The 25,097-nt window shown below is 44.6% G+C and overlaps 1 protein-coding gene across 1 annotated transcript in view; it reads left to right on the top strand.

The window, feature by feature from the left end:
• Window positions 1-25,043, top strand: part of LOC308313074 (phosphorylase b kinase regulatory subunit alpha, skeletal muscle isoform-like) — a 27,783-nt gene extending 2,740 nt beyond the window's left edge. The window contains exons 3-32 of the mRNA XM_080759975.1: window positions 1,096-1,143; window positions 2,338-2,506; window positions 2,632-2,714; window positions 3,243-3,323; window positions 4,628-4,726; window positions 5,470-5,616; window positions 6,458-6,511; window positions 6,631-6,753; window positions 6,950-7,042; window positions 7,470-7,577; window positions 8,026-8,104; window positions 9,081-9,215; window positions 9,597-9,706; window positions 10,385-10,529; window positions 12,229-12,307; window positions 12,742-12,812; window positions 13,392-13,556; window positions 14,262-14,338; window positions 14,832-14,974; window positions 15,427-15,583; window positions 16,019-16,098; window positions 16,787-16,865; window positions 17,438-17,567; window positions 18,292-18,393; window positions 19,353-19,435; window positions 19,874-19,918; window positions 20,584-20,745; window positions 22,295-22,348; window positions 22,511-22,711; window positions 23,514-25,043. Of these exons, the coding sequence (XP_080616101.1) occupies window positions 1,096-1,143; window positions 2,338-2,506; window positions 2,632-2,714; window positions 3,243-3,323; window positions 4,628-4,726; window positions 5,470-5,616; window positions 6,458-6,511; window positions 6,631-6,753; window positions 6,950-7,042; window positions 7,470-7,577; window positions 8,026-8,104; window positions 9,081-9,215; window positions 9,597-9,706; window positions 10,385-10,529; window positions 12,229-12,307; window positions 12,742-12,812; window positions 13,392-13,556; window positions 14,262-14,338; window positions 14,832-14,974; window positions 15,427-15,583; window positions 16,019-16,098; window positions 16,787-16,865; window positions 17,438-17,567; window positions 18,292-18,393; window positions 19,353-19,435; window positions 19,874-19,918; window positions 20,584-20,745; window positions 22,295-22,348; window positions 22,511-22,711; window positions 23,514-23,687 (3,276 nt within the window). The 3' untranslated portion in view covers window positions 23,688-25,043. The remainder of the gene's footprint in view (window positions 1-1,095; window positions 1,144-2,337; window positions 2,507-2,631; window positions 2,715-3,242; window positions 3,324-4,627; window positions 4,727-5,469; window positions 5,617-6,457; window positions 6,512-6,630; window positions 6,754-6,949; window positions 7,043-7,469; window positions 7,578-8,025; window positions 8,105-9,080; window positions 9,216-9,596; window positions 9,707-10,384; window positions 10,530-12,228; window positions 12,308-12,741; window positions 12,813-13,391; window positions 13,557-14,261; window positions 14,339-14,831; window positions 14,975-15,426; window positions 15,584-16,018; window positions 16,099-16,786; window positions 16,866-17,437; window positions 17,568-18,291; window positions 18,394-19,352; window positions 19,436-19,873; window positions 19,919-20,583; window positions 20,746-22,294; window positions 22,349-22,510; window positions 22,712-23,513) is intronic.
• The last annotated feature ends 54 nt before the right edge of the window (window positions 25,044-25,097 follow it).

Here is a 25,097-nt window from a genome sequence, read left to right as displayed (position 1 = left end):
CATCGATACGTTTGCTGTCAGACTGAACGCCTGCCCAGAAAGTGAAGGTGTGCGCGCGTGCGTGCATGCATGCGTACGTGCGTGCGTGCGTGCGTGCGTGAGTGTGTGTGCGTGTCTAAATGCCAAGGGCCATAAGTCTTGGTTTCGGATTTCAGCCAAACGAGCCATGAATGTCAGAACGCCCCCTCTCTCTCTCTCTCTCTCTCTCTCTCTCTCTCTCTGCATTTAGCAATTTCGGGGGCATACAAACAAACAAACCCTCCACTTGCTGGGACTCCACAATCTGGGACCACCGCTGCATTATCATACTTTGTGTATCAGAGAAGAGTATATCTTCATTGACATCATCAAGATAACGTAAAGGGGAAAATACTGTATATTGGTTGCATTGTGTAAGCCTGAGTGTTCATCGCCATATAGCCTATGCTGGCTCGTGGTCGGCATTTTGCCACAGACATACTGTACAAATGGAGAGATGAGTACACAAGTACACTCTCAGAGTTATCGGGGGTCCTTGAAAATGCAACATTGGATAACTGCTGTCCTACAGTGGACACCTAACAGTGTCACAGTAAACTGGAGACTTGACATCCAGTAACTGGGTCTTAGGATTGGGCTTAAGATGCTGTTATCTATTGATCACCGGTTGAGTTTGGTAACACCTATTGGTGCTGTTATCTATTGATCACTGCAATGCATGTTACATAAAAGCACACGTCTTATAATCTGATCTAACTATAGTGAGAATCCCCCCTGGGGCTTTTTGTGTTATAACTCTTTAGCATGAACTTTAACAAACCTGCTAATAAAGTATTCAATCAATCAATCAATCTCTGCTCTCTATCAATATAAATGAATGGCAATATGCTATTTGAATATGACGTCAAATTAACTCATTTGATTGATCTTTATTTCCCTTTCCCTTCCTCTCTTTAATTAATCTCTCTCTCTCTCTCTCTCTCTCTCTCTCTCTCTCTCTCTCTCTCTCTCTCTCTCTCTCTCTCTCTCTCTCTCTCTCTCTCTCTCTCTCTCTCTCTCTCTCTCTCTCTCTCTCTCTCTCTCTCTCTCTCTCTCTCTCTCTCTCTCTCTCTCTAGAGTGTAGTGAAGCTGATGAGAGGGTTGTTACAGTGCATGATGCGCCAGGTACAGTATGACCCAGTATCTATTATGACATCACACAATCTAATGAGTATACCGTAAGTACAGTAAGTACTGGCTGAGAACCAGGGGGCTCTACAGACCCCATGCAGGGAGATGGTTTGCGTTACCAGACTGTTGCCTCTCGCAACTCCAAATGCTTCCATCATGCAGTCTGGACCAATGGAAGTCATGAGTAAAATATAAAGCAGTAGTGGAGCCTCCTCCCCACATCCGTTTCATCTTTACATACATTTTTATCCTAATATAAATAGAAATCATCTAAGCATATAATAGATTGTTGCTTAGCAGAAAAGGAAATAAAACAATATAAGCTCTAAAGATATTTTAAAATATATTTCCGTGAACGGAAATGGCAGCTTCCTTATTCGGATTTGGGGAGGTGTAGTTCCAGACTCTATATAGCATTTGGAGAATGTGGAATATTGTCTGGCTACGCGAGATACAGCAGGGGTAACACAACACCTACCATCAGCTCCCAGTAAACGCATATTTTATTAAACTTTATTACAGGCTCATGGCCCACTAGGTAAGACGATATATCACATATCACAAAGATAAAAATAAAAACAAATACCTCTCTACACTTCACCCTCACCCACATAGTGCAGTAAGCTCTAAACAGGTTAAGCAGTCAGTCATTTGGGTGATTTAGAAAAAACCCCGGTCCGCCCCGGTAACAAGCACACGCTCTACAGTGGACACACACACACACACACACACACACGCACGCACGCACGCACGCACGCACGCGCAGCAAGAACACCAAGGCCCGCCCCTGCTCGATCATGATTGGCGGAAGGCCCCTCTCTATCATGATTGGATGAAGGCTGGGCCAGTGGGCCACCTAGACAAAAACGAAAGGTTTTTTGACCCCCAGGGGTTAACTGGGGACAGGGAGGAACTGTGTATAATATGGTCAGCACACTCTATAGTATCGGGAGGATTATCACAACAAAACAAAAAAAGAAGTGATATTTGAATTAAGTGAAATCACGTACAGTAGTATAGTGGTGAAATTTAAGAACCAACATTTGCTTGAACATAGAAGTTACCATGCATGCCGTGGTACTCAACATTGTGAATGTTTGTTTACTATATGAAATGATCCTCCCCTCCTCTCCTCTCCTCTCCTCTCCTCTCCTCTCCTCTCCTCTCCTCTCCTCTCCTCTCCTCCAGGTGCATAAGATAGAGAAGTTTAAGTACAGTAAGAGTGTGTCAGACTGCCTCCATGCTAAGTACAGCTCCAGGACGTGTGGGGTGGTGGTGGGGGACACAGAGTGGGGTCACCTCCAGGTGGACGCCACCTCCATCTTCCTGCTGTTCCTGGCCCAGATGACGGCCTCCGGTCAGCCTCTGCTCCTCTGCATCAAACATTTCACATAACTATAATTATGACTAGAACTAACTAAATTACATTTTATGTAAACATTTATGTCTCTCTTCCTCCCTGCTCTGTCTGTCTGTCTGCAGGTCTCCATATTGTCTACACCAAAGACGAGGTGGACATGATTCAGAATCTGCTCTTTTACGTCGAGGTGGCTTACAAAGTGGCTGTGAGTGACCTCTGACCTTTACATAATGATGGGTGGATGGATTGGTGGGTGGATGGGTGGATGGGTGGGTGGGTGGGTGGATGGATGGATGGATGGGTGGATGGGTGGATGGATTGATGGATTGATGGATTGATGGATGGATGGATGGATGGATGGATGGATGGGTGGATGGATTGATGGATTGATGGGTTGACGGATGTATGGGTGGATGGATGGATGGGTGGGTGGATGGATATAGGCAAATACAATATTCTACATTCTCTAATTGTGAAAATTGTAAATTAAGAAATGCAGTTGTTTAACAATAATTTAACTCTTGAGAGTGTAAAATGAACCCAAATGGACCCGTGATCCATTTGGTTTATTTTTACACTCTCAGGAGTTATATATCTTTAAGGGTCCATTTGGTTACCAACTCTCCATCATTTAGCTGCATGGTGACCAGCTGGAACCCCCTCAAGGACCACTGGTTGAAAACCACTGCAGTGTAAGAGTGTTGTCTAAAACAGAATGTCTGCCTGTGTTCAGGACTTTGGGATGTGGGAGAGAGGAGATAAGACCAACCAGGGCATTCCTGAGCTCAATGTCAGCTCCATCGGCATGGCTAAGGTACGTTTAATTGCAGACACGCATGTCCACTTATGACAAATATGTCTTAGTTGATCTGGCCTCGATCAGACTCTCTCTGATTCATCCAGGGACGTCCGTCTTAGTGGGCAGAATTTATGTTGGTTGAAATCAGGTGATATTCTGGGCCAGATCTGACTAGTGTTGGTTTGACTTGATCTGGCCCCAATCGTCCAGGTCCTGACCATGCTTAAAGGGGAATTCCATACTAGAAGGCTTTCTTACCTTTATTTGTAGTTGTTACGTCCCCACCAAAGAGAAACAGCGCATTATTGGCTATTTCCCCTACCATAAGCCCTCAATCAATTGCATGGAATTTAATTAGCTTATTTCCATTGCTCAACAATCTTCATAATGTAAATAGTATCCCAAGCGGCACACTTTACTACTTATTTTGATGGAAATAAGCGAATTAGCACAAAAACCTAACCCCCATAGAGCGTCACAGTCCCTCCCCCTTTCAGAACAACGAGTGGCCCAGGAAATGAATCCCAATGCATTTTTCCCATAGGCATTTCAGAAATAATTTATTTAAAGACCTTTTAAGCATCGTACGAAGCCAACTCTTGTCGTGACAAATCATGACAACACACACAATATTTCGGTCCAAATAAATAATTACAAAGAAGAAAAACAACAAAACAAGTGTCCTGCCGGTTTTTTCTACTTTCTAATTATTTGTTTGGCCCGAAATGTTTTGTTTGTTGTCATGATTTGTAAGAGTTGGCTTCGTACGACGCTTAAAAGGTCTTTAAATAAATGACTTTTGAAATGCCTATGGGAAAAATGTATTGGGATTCATTTCCTGGGCCACTCGTTGCCCTATTGAGGGCTTATATTAGGGGAAATAGCCAATAATGCACTTTTGCACAAAATAACACCTGGACCTCTTTGTTGGGGACGTAACAACTACAAATAAAGGTAAGAAAGCCTTCTAGCATGGAATTCTCCTTTAATTGTTGGGAGGCTCAGGGCTGCCATAGAAAGGTTGATAGGCTCATTTTAGGCCAGTATAGGGACCTACTGATCCATAGCTATGGGATGACAACAGGTGATAACAGCCCCTTGTAATGGGATGATTTCTATAGGTAGTTCTAGGTATCGGTGGTTAGACCCTGCTGTACAGTACATGCCCTTTAGTGAATCACACGTGAATTTGAGAAAATACACAAACCTTTAGTCACTATTTACTAACGGATTAGTGAACCAATGTTGTTCTATTCTATACTCCTGACATGCTACTGGTTATTATAACATATCATCATAAACTATCTTGCGTTCTCCAGGCAGCCCTGGAGGCTCTGGATGATCTGAACCTGTTTGGTGCAAACGGAGGTCCTGATTCTGTTGTCCACGCGCTGCACGATGACATCCAACACTGTCAGGTAAGCTAGCTGAGCTTAAACCCTAGACCCACCAGGGGTGGCCACACTTTTTGGACTTGAGAGCTACTTTCAAAATGACCAGCTCAACAAGATCTACCCTGTACCGAAAACATAATACCATTGCTGAAAATGGCTTTGGAATAGCGGCGCTGGCATTACATTTAAAACAAATAAAATGCACTTGGAATGGGTAAGGGGGGAAATGGAATAGGTAGTCGTTTTCTTTGTATTTCATTAGTAATCTACCGACATTTGTGCACAGCAACACTCTTGAAAACAGTATTGCATTATGGGTTTGAGCTGACAGGCCCTTTTTTATGTCAGTCAATCAATCAATCAATCAATCAAGTCAACTTAAATCAAGTGGCAGATGCCAAAAAGTGTTTTTAAATTTAAATTAAATATTCTTTAGGGGCATGCCATGTGATCTTTTTTTTTTTTCACATCATGGCTCTCCCTACGGTCGCGGCCCACCGAAAATATGCCCGGTACGTCCTATGGCCAGTCCAGCCCTGGCGGTCACCAACATGTCCACACAGGGAACAAATGTGTCCGTGGCAAAGACTTGGTCTTGTCTGTTGCACATTTTAGATGTTTTTACACACCATTATGATGTTCCATTTTTGATCATAAGACCTACTTACTGAATGTCAAGTCTCCAGGTTTTCTTCAGAATATGTATGACACTGATTTACTACGGCATGAACCCTCTCTCCTCGACTCCTGTCTCCTTGTCTCCTCAGTCGGTCATCAGCTCCATGCTTCCTAGGGCGTCGACCTCCAAGGAGCTGGACGCAGGCGTGCTGTCAATCATCTCTTACCCCGCCTTCGCCGTGGAGGACGTCAACATCATCAACGTCACCAAGGAGGAGATCATCTCCAAGCTGCAGGTCACTCCTTATATGGTCACTGACTCCTTATATGGTCACTGACTCCATATACTGACTCCTTATATGGTCACTGACTCCTTATATGGTCACTGACTCCTTATATGGTCACTGACTCCATATACTGACTCCTTATATGGTCACTGACTCCTTATATGGTCACTGACTCCTTATATGGTCACTGACTCCTTGTCACTGACTCCTTGTATGGTGACTGACTCCTTATATGGTCACTGACTCCATATACTGACTCCTTACATGGTGACTGACTCCTTATATGGTCACTGACTCCTTATATGGTCACTGACTCCTTATATGGTCACTGACTCCTTTTCACTGACTCCTTATATGGTGACTGACTCCTTATATGGTCACTGACTCCATATACTGACTCCTTATATGGTGACTGACTCCTTATATGGTCACTGACTCCTTGTCACTGACTCCTTATATGGTGACTGACTCCTTATATGGTCACTGACTCCTTATATGGTCACTGACTCCATATAGACTCCTTATATGGTCACTGACTCCTTATATGGTCACTGACTCCATATACTGACTCCTTATATGGTGACTGACTCCTTATATGGTCACTGACTCCTTATGGCCACTCATTCCTCATTATGGTCACTATAAGTCCGCTCAAGCGTGTATTAGAATATCGCTATATCGCTATAGTCACTAGAATACAAATTGTTAGTACTAGTAGGACGCCTGAGGGCCCTGACATATGTTTTTCAACTGTCTGTCTGTCTGTCTGTCTGTCTGTCTGTCTGTCTGTCTGTCTGTCTGTCTGTCTGTCTGTCTGTCTGTCTGTCTGTCTGTCTGTCCATGCGTCTAGGGGAGGTACGGTTGTTGTCGTTTCCTAAGAGATGGACATTTGACCCCCAAAGAGGTAAGACCACTATAACATAAATACCCTATGTTTAATTTATGGACTACTAGTCACAAGCAAGTATGCACTCGACAGAGTGCAGTTCTTGATATTATTATTATTATTATTAACCCTTGCAGGACCCCAGTAGGATGTACTACGAGTCCAGTGAGCTGAAGCTGTTTGAGAACATTGAGTGTGAATGGCCTCTGTTCTGGACCTACCTCATTCTGGACGGCATCTTCAGCAACTGTCCTGAACAGGTGTGTGTGTGTGTGTGTGTGTGTGTGTGTGTGTGTGTGTGTGTGTGTGTGTGTGTGTGTGTGTGTGCGTGTGCGTGTGCGTGCATGTTTGTGAGGGCTAATGTATAGAATTCCCGACATTTGAGGAGGATTTTTTACTGGCGAGACATTAGGTTTATGGATCAACGTGTGCGTGTGTGCGTGCGTGCGTGTTCAGGTGGCAGAATACCGTGAGGCGTTGGAGGCCATCATGATCAAAAAGGATGGAATCTACCTGTTACCACAACTCTACAGTGTTCCCCATGACAAGGTACCTGCCTGTCATCTCACGGTATATCTTGAATGTATTTATCTGATGTTTTATATTGTATGCACCAATATCCCAATGTAATCTGTCACTTTGAAATGGTCTATTTCTGGTTTTATCTTGACCGCCCGTGCCCGCCCGCAGGCATTTTAATACTGCCCGCTCCGCCAACATTTAGCCTACGTTGGGTCCCGCAGGCTTCCGTTCCTGCTGCAGCCCTAAGTTCTCACCGGCGGGGCTCCACTGGACGCGTGTGACGCGGGTAAAACCGGTGCAATTTTAAAGCAGTTACCGAACGCAACGCAATGCATCGTAGGCAGTGGAGCCACCTTTCATTGATTAAAAAGGAAACATTCCCTGACGGTGACCGGGCGCATCAGACGAGTCAAAAAACTAACCTGCTTTAAAATTGCGTGCGTGCGTTCTCCAGGTGGATGAGGAGTATGCCAGCCCCCACACGGTGGAGAGGACTCCCCAGGGAAAGTGTCCTCTCATGTGGGGACAGTCGCTGTACATCCTGGGCTGCCTGCTGGCTGAGGTTAGACACATCCTAGTACACAGTGGTTCCTAAAGTGGTGTCCGGGGACCCCCAGGGGTCCTCATTTTGGAGGTTTATTAATCAGTGGACAAATTTAAATCAGATTCACCTTCTTAAGTGGACAAAAAAACAATATGTCAACAATGTTCTTCTCATGACTCAAGAATGTTTTTTGTTTTTTTTACTTTTGTGTTGTACAATCTACATCTTATGGATATTTCCCATATCTGCGTTGGGCTCCTAGAAAATCCTTTAATATGTCCTAAGGAAGCCTCATACAAAATGTGGAGCTTTTATCTGCAAGTGCACTAAGCCACCGGACTAACAGAGGCTGTTTGCGTGTAATATTATTTGTAGGATATCTGCTCTAACCTACCTGTCTGTCTGTCTGTCTGTCTGTCTGTCTGTCTGTCTGTCTGTCCGTCCGTCCGTCCGTCCGTCTCTGCAGGGGCTCTTGGCTCCAGGAGAGATCGATCCTCTCAACAGGAGACTGTCCACCATCCCCAAAGAGTCTCCGGTCGTTCAAGGTGATCTAATCTTGTTTATTAACATTTTAAGCTTTTTTCCCATTTAGAGTTTGATGAAAAACCTATGTTGCTATATATATATATATATATATATATATATATATACTGTATATATACTGTATATAGAAACATCTTATCGTCTTGTTTTATCACTTTTTGTGTTTTTTTATATCTCCGTAAATAGGGATGTCCCGATCACGTTTTTTTTCTCCCGATCCGATTCTGATTTGATTTTGAGACATACCGATACCGATCTTTCCCGATCCGATCTTTATATTTTTATATAACACTTATGCCATATCACAATAGTATAATATCACTCTAGTGTAATCTGTTGTGTTACCTTTCAATTATTGAAAGGCAAAATGTGACTATTATTTTTTATCAGAATGATAAAAATCATTGTGTCTTAATTAGTATGCCATCATGCATAGCGGGGGTTTCATTTCCTTTGTTTCCGTCATAAGTGTCTTTCGCGCCTCTGAGTGTGACTAGTCTTTGTTTGATGATCTCTGACTGGGACCAGAAGGAAAACAACTAGCATAAACACAACCGTTTTTACAAATCTCATTGCTTATACATCTTTCTTTGAGATTTACATTAGACAATAAAAAATCTGATCTTTTCTCCGATCTTTTGAAAATCATGAGATGAGATCGGAGCAACCCTATCCGTAAATCAACGCCTTACTTTACTTACTACAGCGTCACACAATTGCATCAAAAATATTAAAATCTGCTACTTTTGAATATGAATCCTGAAAAGCAACAGTTTTGGAATGAGACCATGTTTTTTTAAAGGACAATGTTTACAGCTTCATTTACAGTAACTTTAATCCGACCTCGTGACGATGACAACCATTGTTTACATGTTGAAATTACGCTTTGGACCGAAGCTCTGTGCACCGCACAATTACTTCCGGTTCAACTAGACTGTGTGTGTGTGTGTGTGTGCGCGTGTGCGTGCGTGCGTGTAGTGGCCATCATTGCAGAGACAGAGGAGATCAAACAGATGTTGTCACTTCATGACATCCCGTCACAGACCATGGAGGAGGTTCAGCCAATCAGAGTGCAGCCTGCCAGAGTCCTCAGTCACATCTACGCCAGACTGGGTGTGTATGCATGCACGCACCATACAAAAATACAGACTGGTTGAAACAACATTCATATTTTGGTGCTCGCCTCGGGTTGGGCAGCAGTGATGTAGCTTCCAGGGTTTTGAACAGGTACGGCTAAGGGGGAGGGGCTTTTTTTACAATTCACCCAAATCACTGAATGCTCCTTTAAGTATTTGGTGCTCCAAGTTGTGATGGAGTCTTCAAGTAATAAATTAAATGATAATTAAGTCAATACGTTTTGAGGAAAATATTGCCTGGAATGTGATGATGTATATGACGATGTGCAATGATAAGAATGCCCCTCACTTCATTCATGCACAGGTGTGAATGAAGTGATTTTATTTATTTAAAGTGAAACATCCCTTTACCATGCAGGTCGTAACCAGCGCCTGGGCCTAACGGGTCGGCCCTACCGACAGATCGGCATTCTTGGAACTTCCAAGTTCTACCTGGTCAGAGACACCATCTTCACCTTCACCCCTCAGGTATGACCTCATGACCTTTCACCTTTAACCCCATTTAGACCTGAGAACAGATTCTATAATGTCTACTAATATCCTGACAGTTTTCTGAAATTATTCTATATCAGTGCAAGGTTCAGACAATTTCATGTCAAGGACCCTCAAAAATGATATGTAATTGGCTGCCGATCCCCATCTGAAAATAAGTTGTTCCAGGGAACCCAACGAAGCAAAGAGTTCGCTGTGAAATAATATGTATTCACGATACATAGCACGGCACTGGGTGCCACGCTTTGAGATCAACAACTAGTTTAAAATAATGGTTAAAGTGGTTAAAAGCTATAAGGTGACACAGACGTGCGTCCTCAGGTCTAAATGGGTTGCTGTGACCCACTTTGAAATAGAATCACATTGAGCATTCTGATTACTTTGAATCGGTAATTTGATTTAAAGCTCATATTGATAACATAGACATAGACATAGACAAAACATTTTAAAAGGTATATTAAACAACAATATGATTGTGAAATGATCATTTTTAATAATCTTATACAACCTAAAAGAAAAACGAAAAATAAAAACAAATGAAAAATGTATAGGGCATTCGTCTCTTCCTTACCAGAATAGATTCTCAGAATATATTACACACAACTCATTCAATTCTGAAAACCCCTGACTTCTGAACCTTGGCCTTTCCGACAGTTCATTGACCACCAGCATTTCTACCTGGCTCTGGACAACCACATGATCGTGGAGATGATCCGGACGGAGATGTCCTACCTCGCCGCCCGATGGCGCCGCACCGGCCGGCCCACCGTCACCTTCCCGGTGTCACAGAGCATGCTCAGTACGTCACCTTCCTACAGAGCATGCTCAGTACGTCACCTTCCTACAGAGCATGCTCAGTACGTCACCTCCCTACAGAGCATGCTCAGTACGTCACCTCCCTACAGAGCATGCTCAGTACGTCACCTCCCTACAGAGCATGCTCAGTACGTCACCTCCCTACAGAGCATGCTCAGTACGTCACCTTCCTACAGAGCATGCTCAGTACGTCACCTCCCTACAGAGCATGCTCAGTACGTCACCTCCCTACAGAGCATGCTCAGTACGTCACCTTCTTACAGAGCATGCTCAGTACGTCCTCTTCTTACAGAGCATGCTCAGTATGTCCTCTTCTTACAGAGCATGCTCAGTATGTCCTCTTCTTACAGAGCATGCTCAGTACGTCCTCTTCTTACAGAGCATGCTCAGTATGTCCTCTTCTTACAGAGCATGCTCAGTATGTCCTCTTCTTACAGAGCATGCTCAGTATGTCCTCTTCTTACAGAGCATGCTCAGTATGTCCTCTTCTTACAGAGCATGCTCAGTATGTCCTCTTCTTACAGAGCATGCTCAGTATGTCCTCTTCTTACAGAGCATGCTCAGTATGTCCTCTTCTTACAGAGCATGCTCAGTATGTCCTCTTCTTACAGAGCATGCTCAGTATGTCCTCTTCTTACAGAGCATGCTCAGTATGTCCTCTTCCTACAGAGCATGCTCAGTATGTCCTCTTCCTACAGAGCATAATGTACGACTTTACAGTCACGCTAATTTATCCTATACTAGAGAGGTTGCCGTTGGGCCTCTACGGCGGTGTCCGTGGGGCCTCTACGGCGGTGTCCGTGGGGCCTCTACGGCGGTGTCCGTGGGGCCTCTACGGCGGTGTCCGTGGGGCCTCTACGGCACTGGCCTATATTTGGAACGATGCAAATTGGAAATGTATGCCCCACCCAGATGTTATGTCTGTGTCCCTTTTATGCCCAACATCAGCATGATGTCAAATTTCTGTATGTGTCTCTATGTGTCCCTTAATTCCTATATATGAAGTTCTGTGTCAGCCATGCCCAAATATATGGAGTGTTGGGATGTCAGAACAGGCCAGCTTATGAAGGTCTGTGGTCAGACATGCCCAAATATTTAGTGATGTGAGGTCAGAACAGGCCAGCTCCATATATGGACCCTGGGCAGGGGCCCTGTCCAGAGCCCAGGCCAGCTCCATATATGGACCCTGGGCAGGGGCCCTGTCCAGAGCCCGGGCAGAGGCCATTTTGGGGCGGTGACCGTGGGTCACTGCACCCCCTGTGTTGATGGTTGATGATTATAGTTAGATTAAACAGATTGTAGTATAATAAATAATGTTTACCTTAGCATTACAGTTTTATTTGTGTGCACAGCCAGTAACCTACAGTGTCAGTGTAAAGCAGTGCAGACTCACATCATTTCTCTTTGGAAATAAACACACACAAAAAAATAATCCAATAAAATCGAACGATATGAATTAATGAGATCAATACAAATAGTTTTTTTTTTTTAAGTAATTAAAATAGAAATAAGTTACGAGAGTTGGCTTATAAGGTCTTTAAATAAATACGTTTTAAAATGTCTATGGGAAAAATGCATTGGGAATTATTTCCTGGGCATGGCGTCATGAAAGGGGGCGGGACTGCGACGCTCTATAGCTGTCTATTTTCCAGTGAAATCATGGCATGTTGTTGTTGTTGCAGCTGATGACCACAAGGAGGTGGATCCTGCTGTTCTGTCCATGCTGAGGAAACTGCAGGACGGCTACTATGGTGGAACCAGGTAGCTTCTATTGACCAGGGACGTGCACACATAGACATCAAAGGGGGCCTTAGCCCCTGCCCTTTTACCCGTCTGTAAAACAACTGCCCTTTTACCCGTCTGTAAAACAACTGCCCTTTTACCCGTCCGTAAAACAACTGCCCTTTTACCCGTCTGTAAAACAACTGCCCTTTCCAGACCACGAATGCAGCATTTACTATGGTGAAAGAAATGCAAATGCCACTCCTTTCCTTTCCATGCCATGCCGGAAGGCAGCATTCAGGAGAATTGCTTTTTTTCCCCCGAAGTCTCCTGAACTTGAAAAAATGAAAATGAAATGAATCATATTAATAATGACATTAATTAATAATATGAATGAATTAATAATGTGTGTTCCAGTTATTATTAATTAGATGAATGTATTTATAATGATCTATTAATGATGTGTGTTCCAGAATCCAGACAGGAACGCTGGAGGAGTTCCAAACCACTTCCTCCTGTGCTCACCTCTCTTTCATGGACTGTGGTCAGTGCGTGCGTGCGTGCGTGCGCGCGCGCGCGTGTGTGTGTGTGTGTGTGTTTGTGTGTGCACGATCCTCCATGTGTGTGTATGCGTGTGTGATCCTCATTAGTTTACAGTACACTGTAGTGGAGTGCGCATGGGGATACTTAAAGGTATATTCAGTGATTTTTTTGTTTTGTTGTGATAATCCTCCCTACTATAGAGTGTGCTGACCATATAAGGAGTTCCTCCCTGTCCCAGTTAACCCCTGGGGGTACAAAAAAACGTAGGTTTTGTTTTTGGCTAGGTGGACCAGCCTTCATCCAATCAGGGTAGAGAGGGGTCTTCCGCCAATTATGATCGAGCAGGGGCGGGCCTTGGTGTGTGTGCTGTTGGCCTGTTGCGTGCCCCCCCCCCACTGTAGTGTGTGCATGTGCACATCTTGTCACCGGGGAAGACCGTTTTTTTTTTCCAAATCACCCAAATCAATGAATGCTCCTTTAATAAGCAATAAACCTTCAAACAAATATGAATATAAGTACACAGACGTATGTATACACCCTGATGGCGATGTTGTTGTTGTGTTGGTTGCTGTGGTGACAGAGGTGGACGACCTGGCCCAGTACCTGGACGGCCTGCTGACCACGCCCCAGAGCAAGGTGACCATCAGCAGCATCAAGGGTGGTCTGAACCGGTTCAGAGCGACCGCCAACAGGACCCGAGAGATGGTGCACCTGGTGCACCAGGCCAGGGACCTCAACATACACGGTTAATAGCACACACACACTAGAGCAGTGGATTTCAACCAGGTCCGGGGAGTCGGGGACCACCAGTGGTCCTTGATGAGGTTCCAGGTGGTCCCCATGTGGTACCCATATAGATCTTGAACTCTTGAGATTACTCTTGCATTACATCTGCATTACTTAATTTACAAGAATGCAGAGAGTGTAGATTAAGAATAGTTATTTTGATCAACGTTTGTTTGCTTGTGGACAAAATCTTATCCAACAACAACATAATAGTTTTGTGTCTGAGAGGCTAAATGTCATCAAACGATGGTCCGCGGCTCACATGCTGAATAAATAATTAACCTTGCTATGAACACTGTGCTAGTATGTATACTATATGTCAATGATTGGAATCAGATCGGGAGCCAAAGAAACCCTGATCGGGACATCCCTATAGTATCAATATTATATCCATATCATGATATTAGACATACAGATATTGTCTGTAATTTTGGATATTGTACTATTGTGATGTGGCATAAGTGTGTTCGTGTGTGTGTGTGTGTGTGTGTGTGTGTGTGTGTGTGTGTGTGTGTGTGTGTGTGTGTGTGTGTGTGTGTGTGTGTGTGTGTGTGTGTGTGTGTGTGTGTGTGTGTGTGTGTGTGTGTGTGTGTGTGTGTGTGTGTGTGTGTGTGTGTGTGTGTGTGTGTGTGTGTGTGTGTGTGTGTGCGCGCTCACTCCTCAGACATCCAGATGTATCTGCCCACTAAGCTGTTCCGCTCCCCACAGCCCAGACTCCACCTGCTGGACGCTCAGGGGAAGGTAGGCACTGATCTTTAAGTTTCACTGACCATAATTATGTTGTATGCTTACACTCTTTTGATGAGTGTCGCCCTGGGGGGGGGGGGGGGGGGTTGCTGTTCCCATGTACTTCACACTACGATGTCTGTGGCGATATTAGGCCCTCGATAAAGATAGTCAGGAAGTGATTTATCGGTGTGTAAACGGGTGCTTCGATTGTCATTTAATTCACCCAAAACATCTGAACAATGAGCTGCAAATCTATAGCTTGTTTTGAGCCAAAAAGAAGAATCCAAGATATTGCGATTCTAAATTATGCAACAGCATAAGCCAGCGGAAGTTTCACTTCCGTTTTTTATTTTTATGAGCACGTACAGAACACAGTTGTGAACCCTAATCAATTTATAATAAAATAGGCGTCCAAACTCCAAAGGCCATATCAGCGCCGAATGAGATAATTCAGCGTATATATGGGTTTGACGTTTGGGGCCCTTCCTTGGCTTGTGTGGTCCAGACTGCAGGGGACCCCGAGGCCCCCATGCTGCTGCCCAGAGACATGGCCGGTCAGATAGACTACCAGGCTCTGGTCAGCATCCTAAAGAAGACCAGGAACCTGCAGGACCAGGCGGACATCCTTTACATCTTCTACAAGGACAAGTACGCACGCACGCACGCACGCACGCACCCTGCCCTTTTTTTCTTCTTCTTTACTTGATCGTCCCAAAACGTTGTTTATTGTCATGATTTGTCACAATAAGAGTTGGCTTTGTCCGAGGTCTTTAAATAAATAGGAAATGGGGAAATGGGGAAAAATGAATGGGAAATTCTCTTTCGGGACGCTCTATTGTCAGTGACACCCACAGCCACAATACTATACGGAACAACAATCTGGTACCACCCACTTCCAAAACAAATATGGGTAAATTATCCTTCTACAAGGCGTGGCATTTTTTGTTGTAAAGATTTTGAATGTTCTTGATATTCTTCATGTCATGTCTATGAATTGATTGCATAGGGCCTAAATGGAACACCCTCTCTCTCTGTCTCTCTCTCCCCCCCCCCCTCTCTCTCTGTCTCTCTCTCTCTGTCTCTCTCTCTCTCCCCCCCAGGGGTCTGGACTGGGACACCAGGCTCCATGGGGGTCATGGCTGGACGGTGCGCAGGCTGCTGGCTGACCTGTACGAGCAGGCGGGGAGGCTGTGTCACTGGGGCCTGATCAGGATGATCTCTGGGATGCTGAGAATGAAGGTGGAGGAGCTGGACGAGGTGACGCCTTAAGCCATTTAGACCTGAGGACGATACAAATGTCTTCTAAATCCTGACAGTTTTCTGAAAAACCCTATGTTTCTATGTCAGTGGTTCTAAAACATTTTCATGTCAAGGACCCCAAAATTATCTGTATTTGGCCGCCGACCCCATCTGATAATATGTGGTTCCACTTCCAGGGACACCCGCAGGAGCAAATAATTGAGTTAAAAACTTTCACTCTGAAAGAATATAATTTGCTCCACATTTTCACGATTTTTCAAAAATAGCAAACTTAAAAGCTCATAGAGCTCCTATGAGCTTGTAGGTATGCTATTTTTCAATAGCTAAAGTATAACATAATGCTTAAAACACCAAAAGGGGTTCCTGCCCAGAATACGTTAAGCCCAAACCATACCAATGTGGTGTTGTTGACTATGCGTGTGTTTTTTTCAGGCGTGTTCGGACCTGATGGCTCATCAGAAACACCTGACAGTGGGTCTTCCTCCTGAACCGAGAGAGAAAATCATCTCTGCGTGAGTTATTCTTCCTCCGTCTTACTTCCTGTTCAGACCATATAAAAAAGTAGATGCTTTTGTTCATTGGAGCGACGCGTCTGCATTGAAGGCAGGACGTCAAGCGGAAGCTGCGTTGCTGCCCAAGTGACGTCACTCATGCGACTCCTCCATGTCTCTCGCTGTCACTAAAGTGACTACTGGCCAATCACTATGCGTCTTTTCCGGGACTTGACAAGCTTGACAAGCTTCCGCTCATGCTTCGCAAGGAATCTTGGGAAAATTGTGCCTTCAATTTTGACATGAGCCATGAGTCATATGTGACCAGATTTGACTGAGAGCCTGCCATCGCGCAAATTACAGCTTTTCACCAGAGAGCTGCACAGGCAGACTCTTCACATACTAGAGCATGTCTGAAATAAGTGTCGGAGCTGAAATCGACATGTAAATATGAAATTAATGCTTAAACATGTAGCTATATGTAATGTTAGAGACCACAGAAGTGAACCTTTCAAGCCTGTTTTCTCAACTCGCTGTTTTCTGCAAGACATTACTCTATAGGCCACATTGTCTACTGGTTTCATATTTAACTGTTTTCCAGACCCATGCCTCCAGACAAGCTGGTTTCATACTTAGATAATGAACTGTTTTCCAGACCCATGCCTCCAGACAAGCTGGTTTCATACTTAGATAATGAACTGTTTTCCAGACCCATGCCTCCAGACAAGTTGGCCCAACTGATAGAATCTGCCAGTGACAACAACCTGACCATCGCTGTGCTCACACAGGTACAAACTTCATACATACACACTACAGCAATGTAGAACGGTGGTTTTCAACCAGCGGTGGTCCTTGAGGGGGTCCCAGGTGGTCCCCCAGCTAAATGATGGAGAGTTCGTAACCAAATGGACCCTTATTAGATCTTTAACTCTTGAGAGTGTAAAATACCAAATGGATGGTTTAATTGTACGCTCCATAAATTAATGTTAAACATTATTATTATTGTTATAAATTATTGTTAATTTGATCAACGTTTTCCTGTTATCACTCCTAATGGTACCAACATCAATACAGCATGGAATTATGGACAAAATCATATCCAAAGACAACAAAAAGTATTAAGTGTTGGGCCTGAGAGGCTAAATGTCATCAAATGTTGGTCCGTGGCTCAAATGTTGAATAAATAATGGAGCTTCGTATGAAAATGATTGAAAACAACTGCAGTAGAACATTATTAATGAATGTTATTATTGTGCGTGTGTGCGTGTATGTGCGTGTACGTATGTTCATGCGTGCGTGCATACGTGCGTGCGTGTGTGTGTGTGGTGCGTGTATGTGCGTGTGTGCGTGTCACTGTCAGGAGGTCATGGTGTTTCTAGCCATGGTGATTCGCAGTCAGCCGTCGCTGTTCAGTGAGATGTTCAGACTGAGGACTGGACTGATCCTCCAGGTCATGACCACAGAGCTGTCTATGAGCCTGCACTGCTCTGGTGAGCACACACATACTGTACACTCGCACATACTCACGCACGCACACACACACACACACACACACTCGCACACACACACACGCACGCGCGCACACACACACACACACACACACACACAGCTAAAGCGTGAGTGGACGCAGTGTTAGCTTAGCACTGCGGAGCTCTCGTTGAGAAAACATTGACGCAATGGAACAACCGGTATAAACACTTACTGTACGTGGTTTCTTGCCAAAGACACGTGAAGGGGCGGGGCAACCAGGGAGTCTGCAGATGCCGAGCCGAAGGCCCGTCTCTAGGTGAGATACAAGGTTCAACAGGTACAAACACGCAGTTAACGTGCGTTCCGCAAACAGAAGGCAATCGGATTGACCCGCCTGGCATGAAGGGAGCTCTTATCACCTCGGGGGGGGGGAGGGGCAGATGTCCCGACCAATACATTGTTCGTGAAGTATATGGTTTAATTCTGTGTTCGTGCCAGAGATGACACTTCCCCCGTAGGGTGATTCACTGAGTAAAGAAGTTTATAATAGCCCTAAATACAAAGGGAAGACATCATTGCACATAACATCTGAAAACTGGAAAAGATCTTTAATAATTTACAACACAATATGCAGTGGGGGTCCCTGCTTCTTCTCTTTATCTCAGCTAAGCGGTCCTTGGCTTGAAAAATGCTGAAGACCCCTGACATTAGATGTCACATGTTTGTGTTTGTGTCTCTCTGCAGGCGAGGATGCCACAGAGTCTCTGATGAACATGAGTCCTTCAGAGCTGAAGAATCTCTTGTATCACATCCTGAGTGGAAAAGAGTTTGGCGTGCAGAAGAGTGGTGAGAATTAAGTCAAATTACTGACAAGACAAAGTACTCCACTCCAAATGTTAGCTTGTCTGTCGGGTGGAAACCGTATAAGTCTAAAACTGTTACTTTTTTAATTCAAATCCAAAAACTCAAAAACGTGCCACGTTTTCAGCTTGCAGATCTGCTGCTTGGGTGATGCTGTAGTATGATCAAGTAGTAATAAGCTATAGCTTATATGAAAAGAACACAAAGAGGTAAAATCTGGAGATAAGAAGTTACTTACTGCCCGACAGCAACCATACGTGACCGTTTCTAACCGAGGCATTAAATGCTTTTTATTTTTCATAGCTAGATTCATAGCTTCAAAATGACATTGGTTGTTCAGTTTGACCCACCACTTTTGGAGATATGGCTTATAGAGTAATGTCTTGCAGAGAAGAGTTGAGAAAACAGGCTTGAAAGGTTCACTTCTGTGGTCTCTAACATTACATTACTACATGTTTAAACATTTATTTAATATTTAGACATGCTCTAGTATGTGAAGAGTCTGCCTGTGCTATTAACTCATTTTGGATTAAAAAAAGAACAGTTCTTCTCCTCTCCTGAACAGTCAGTCTTGCCGCCATGACTGTCTCTGTATCAAAAAGAGTCACATTATGTTCTTGGTTGCTGTCCTCCACTGCAGACGCCATGACTGTGTCACATGCAGCAGTTTATAGTTAAGGGACGCAATAAAACAAAAACCTCTGCATCCACAGGATGCACTACTGTACTGCTTTTTTAGTTTATTTTGCTAGCTTTAGTTATAATTATTCTTCTGTTTTCAACATGAATATGACTCCTAATGTCGTTGAAGTGGGACTCATCCAATTAATGTCTCTGGGACTCATCTAAAAGACCACCCCTGCATCCCGGGACTCATTACATTGAAAACCTATTTACATCACTGCACATGGACTGTGTCACATGACACTGTGTGCATGTTTCAGTTCGAACCCCAGCGGGGACCTCTATCCAGGAAGTGACCCGAGACAAAACCATAGACAGCCGATACAGCAGCCAGATACGACTGGTAAGCAGCATTCATATTTATTTATGAAAATACCAAATTATAGGGCACTCTACACTGTCTCTCTGCATTCTGTGTTTAACTCTGTCACTCTGGATAAAGACTAGAGTGTCTGAGTGATAAATGCAAGGTAATGCAATTCATACTTTATTCAACTTTATTGTCAATAACTAATGTCAATAGATGGTTTTTGTTTCCCTCATGACAACATGTCTCCAGATAATCGAGACATTTAGGTAGTGTGTGTGTGTGTGTGTGTGTGTGTGTGTGTGTGTGTGTGTGTGTGTGTGTGTGTGTGTGTGTGTGTGTGTGTGTGTGTGTGTGTGTGTGTGTGTGTGTGTGTGTGTGTGTGTGTGTGTGTGTGTGTGTGTGTGTGTGTGTGTGTGTGTGTGTGTGTGTGTGTGTGTGTGTGTGTGTGTGTGTCCTTCCGTATACCTCCAGAGCCTGTCTGTCCACTCTCTGGACATCATCAATGTGGAGTCAGGGGTGAGTAAATATATAGACACATACACACTGTCCCATAGTGATCTACAAGCTCACACTGTGTCCCATAGTGATCTACAAGCTCACACTGCGTCCCATAGTGATCTACAAGCTCACACTGTCTCCCATAGTGATCTACAAGCTCACACTGTGTCCCATAGTGATCTACAAGCTCACACTGTGTCCCATAGTGATCTACAAGCTCACACTGCGTCCCATAGTGATCTACAAGCTCACACTGCGTCCCATAGTGATCTACAAGCTCACACTGTGCCCCATAGTGATCTACAAGCTCACACTGTGCCCCATAGTGATCTACAAGCTCACACTGTGTCCCATAGTGATCTACAAGCTCACACTGTGCCCCATAGCTCACACTGTGCCCCATAGTGATCTACAAGCTCACACTGTGCCCCATAGTGATCTACAAGCTCACACTTTGTCCCATATAGTGATCTACAAGCTCACACTGTGCCCCATAGTGATCTACAAGCTCACACTGTGCCCCATAGTGATCTACAAGCTCACACTGTGCCTGCCTGCCTGCCTGTGTGCATGTCTGCCTGCCTGCCTGCCTGTGTGCATGTCTGCCTGCCTGCCTGCGTCCATGTCTGCCTGCATGTGCGTGCGTATACACCATGGTTCATACGTTTCCTCCACACATGCAGCGCTACAGACTTCCGCCCATCGAGGGCTTCCAGGGCTCCAGGGCCGTCGTGGAGGTCAGGGACGGACGTCAGGGACAGTGGCTCCGCAGGAGACGCCTGGACGGAGCTCTGAACAAAGTGCCTGTAGGATTCTACCAGAAGGTCTGGAGCGTCCTGCAGAAGGTAAGATTCTACCAGAAGGTCTGGAGCGTCCTGCAGAAGGTAAGATTCTACCAGAAGGTCTGGAGCGTCCTGCAGAAGGTAGGATTCTACCAGAAGGTCTGGAGCGTCCTGCAGAAGGTAGGATTCTACCAGAAGGTCTGGAGCGTCCTGCAGAAGGTAGGATTCTAACAGAAGGTCTGGAGCCTCCTGCAGAAGGTAAGATTCTACCAGAAGGTCTGGAGCGTCCTGCAGAAGGTAGGATTCTAACAGAAGGTCTGGAGCGTCCTGCAGAAGGTAGGATTCTACCAGAAGGTTCCAAATTTGACTGAGGGACTGCCATTAGATTAGATCTTTTTTTTATGTCATATGAATGCAGGGGATCATAGCTTCAAATTGACATATTGGTTGTTCAGTTTAACCCACCTGTTTTGGAGATATGGCTTATAGAGTAATGTCTTGCAGAAAACAGAGTTGAGAAGACAGGTTTGAAAGGTTCACTTCTGGGGTCTCTAACATTCTGCGAGTGTACAAATGGAACCAAACTATCATTTAGCTGGGGACCACCTGGAACTACCTCAAGGACCCCTGGGGGTCCCCGGACCCCACTTTGGGAACCACTGCTCTAGAGCAACCTGCAGAGGGTAGGTCTGAACCAGAAGGTGACCTAAAAGGTAGATCGACATCAAAAGGGTCCTGTCAGCTCAAACCCACAATGCAACACTTAGTTTTCAAGACTGTAATACTTAGTGCAATACTTAGTTTTCAATACTTTGTTTTCAAGAGTGTTGCATGCACACAAACGTCAGTAGCATTACAAAGTTAGATACCAGTGTTGATTTTGTCAACTAAAACTAAGACGAAAAATGCTCGTCGACTACCTTTTTTCACTGACGAAAACTAAATGGAAACTAAATAAAAACTAAGATGACTAGTAAAAATAAGACTAAATATTGTGACAATTTCGTCAACAAATAAAAACTAGACTAAAATGTTAGGAAGGGACTAGTGGACAAGAGATCCAGTATAAGTCATTTTATATGGTTTCATGCTGAAAATAGCAAGTGTGAAATCAGTCATTACGACGGCATCAAGGCCCGCCAAAATACATTTTAGTCGACTAAATCAACTTTAGATTTAGTCGACTAAAATCTTATGACATTTAGTTGACTAAAACTAGACGAACACTAAAACATTCCAGGTGACTAGTAAAATGTGACTAAAACTAAATAAACTATTCTTGAGACTATATGACTAAAACTAAAATCAAAATTTGCTGCCAAAAACAACACTGTTAGATACTACAAAAGTATGGGCATGTCTTATGGGAGAGGCCGGCCACTATTTAGGCTTTCGGTCATGCATACTCCATGTAGGCCTATATTTTTCAAAATGAGAACCATTCAATTAACTTTTATAAGCACGATAACGGTCGCAAATGATACAGGAACCAGAAATGTATTTTTAGGTTACATGGCTTACTTTTTTATATAATAATGCTGTCTATTTATCATTCACTGGCGGTAAATGTATTTGATTATGTATTTAATTATAATCCTGTCTTGTCTTTCAGTGCCACGGGCTGTCCATAGAGGGCAGTGTCTTATCATCATCAACTACTAGAGAGGTCTGTCTGTCTGTCTGTACCAGGTTGCACACACCCTTCTTCTTCTTCTTCGTCTTCCATGAAAATAACAGAACGATGTAGCACGATGTTGCACAACAACTAATTTGATGCCAATCGCCATGCCCTAAATGACGCCCCTGTGTCCTCCCTCCTCCTCCTCAGATGACAGCCAACGAAATCAAGTTTGCGGTGGCCGTGGACTCGGTGCTGAACCGCGTCCCTCAGCCCGAGTACCGCCAGCTGCTGGTGGAGGCCATGCTGGTGCTGAGCTTCCTGCTGCAGGTGGACCTGCAGATGATCTCCACCGTCATCCATGTGGACAAGGTGGTCCAGGCTGCCAGCGACATGTTCTACCATGACCAGGTGAGGTCCAGGCCGCCAGAGACATGTTCTACCATGACCAGGTGAGGTCCAGGCTGCCAGAGACATGTTCTACCATGACCAGGTGAGGTCCAGGCTGCCAGAGACATGTTCTACCATGACCAGGTGAGGTCTAGGCTGCCAGAGACATGTTCTACCATGACCAGGTGAGGTCTATAGGCTGCCAGAGACATGTTCTACCATGACCAGGTGAGGTCTAGGCTGCCAGAGACATGTTCTACCATGACCAGGTGAGGTCTAGGCTGCCAGAGACATGTTCTACCATGACCAGGTGAGGTCCAGGCTGCCAGAGACATGTTCTACCATTACCAGGTGAGGTCCAGGCTGCCAGAGACATGTTCTACCATTACCAGGTGAGGTCCAGGCTGCCAGAGACATGTTCTACCATTACCAGGTGAGGTCCAGGCTGCCAGAGACATGTTCTACCATTACCAGGTGAGGTCCAGGCTGCCAGAGACATGTTCTATCATGACCAGGTGAGTCAAGGTGGTCCAGGCTGCCAGTGACATGTTCTACTCTACTGTACCATGAGCAGGTGCACGCACGCGCACGGACGCGCACGCATACACACGCACTGTACAGCATGAACAGGGGTCATCAATGTGTCCATACAAGGACATAATGTCCAACATGCATGGCGATGAACCCTGAGAATTAATGATGGGTATATCAATGACTCTGACAATGGTCCTCTCCTCTCCTCTCCTCTCCTCTCCTCTCCTCTCCTCTCCTCTCCTCTCCTCTCCTCTCCTCTCCTCTCCTCTCCTCTCCTCTCCTCTTTCAGAAGGAACTAGGACTGACTGACAATCTGTTGGATAAGGACCCGTCCACTGGCCTCTGCCGCCTGTTGTACGACAGCGCCCCCAGTGGTCGTTTTGGAACCATGACGTACCTGTCCAAATCCGTAGCCACGTACGTGCAGGACTACCTGCCGGGCGGAGCCTGCAACATCCAATGAGCTGCAAGAGTCGACGCCGGCCAATCACCTATACCTGTCCTCGTCATGTCTGTGTGACTCTGAGCCAATCGGCTGTGTCCTATACAGGCTGACAGTCAAGTTTGTTTGAGAGGTAATAGTTATCGCTAATGAGCTAAGAGTCAGTGTTACTTTTGACAGCAAATCCTTTTGAATAAAAATCCCCCGCACTGCCAACGACGCCTTTAACGTGTTAATTAGCGCTTTATTTAATGGTAAACATATACAATTTGCTTACCGCTAATCTAAGCTCTCGAGCGGCAGCTCCATGTTCGATTGCTTCCCCTTCAGCCTCAATGCATTGAAAATCGATGAAGGTGCATGGTGGATGAGGCCTTTCTAGTCCTTTTTAAGAGTGACGCTTAAAAACCACGCTGGATAATAAAGCGACTGTGTTTAGTGGCTCAATAGCTCTTCCCCATGACCGCGCATCTAAAAAGACTCTTAGCCAGTGATTTGTTCGATTAGCGCGACCACCTCCACCATTGTTGTTTTGGGGAGATGAGGAGGCCGTCTTCTTCTACAGCCAAATAGAATGGTAGTGGTGAACAGTGGTGAACAGTGGTGGTTGCTGAACTATATGTTTTTATAGACTGTTTCCATGATATACTTGCTCACTCTACAGGAGTTGAGCTTGCGTAGGTCGAGGCGTTGGTTACAAGTTTTAAAAATCTGGTCAGTATTTTCACTGAAATTGAGTTTGCTGTCAATATATGTGCCTAGTATTACAAATTGTCTACTACCCCCACTATTGGTCCACCAATTGTAATGGACTGCACAGGTTCCTTTCCCTGAATGACAATTTATTTTGTTTTTGTCACATTGATCCCTAAGGAGACCAGTTCTGAAGAGATGACACATGTACTCTGTATGCTTCCTCCCCCGCTGTGTCCCCCTTCTTCAGTAAGGCAACCAGGGCCATATCATGCGCATATTTGAACAAAAGAAACATATCCTGGTCTAACTGGAATTAATTTGTATATAAGGAGAAAAGTAAGGGGGATAAGATAGTCCCCTGTGGAGCACCGGTGTTAAGCACAGTGATGTCGGACAGAGTATCACTCAGTGCCACAGGACGCCTTTGGACGCCTCCCCTTTATGTTCTAGAGTGCCACAGGACGCCTTTGGACGCCTTTTTGGGGGGGAAATAATAACAGAGCCCGTTGGGCTGTTATTTATTTTCCCCATGGGGGGGGTTGTTATTGTATATCTATCTCCCTGTTCTTTATGTTTAATGATGGTGTTTAATTGTGCCGAGCAGGGAGAAAAATGTAGCAGAGCCGAACGCCAAGATAAAATATTATATGCACTGTATTCTCATTCTGTAATAAATATAGGTTAAATCTATTTGTGAGTTATCTGACTGAAACAACTGTAGCTTGTTGTGTGTTT

Source organism: Protomyctophum bolini (assembly GCF_963924005.1).
Source record: "Protomyctophum bolini genome assembly, chromosome: 3".
Classification (NCBI taxonomy): Eukaryota; Metazoa; Chordata; class Actinopteri; order Myctophiformes; family Myctophidae; genus Protomyctophum; species Protomyctophum bolini.
This window is presented reverse-complemented; position numbering and strand designations above follow the sequence as displayed.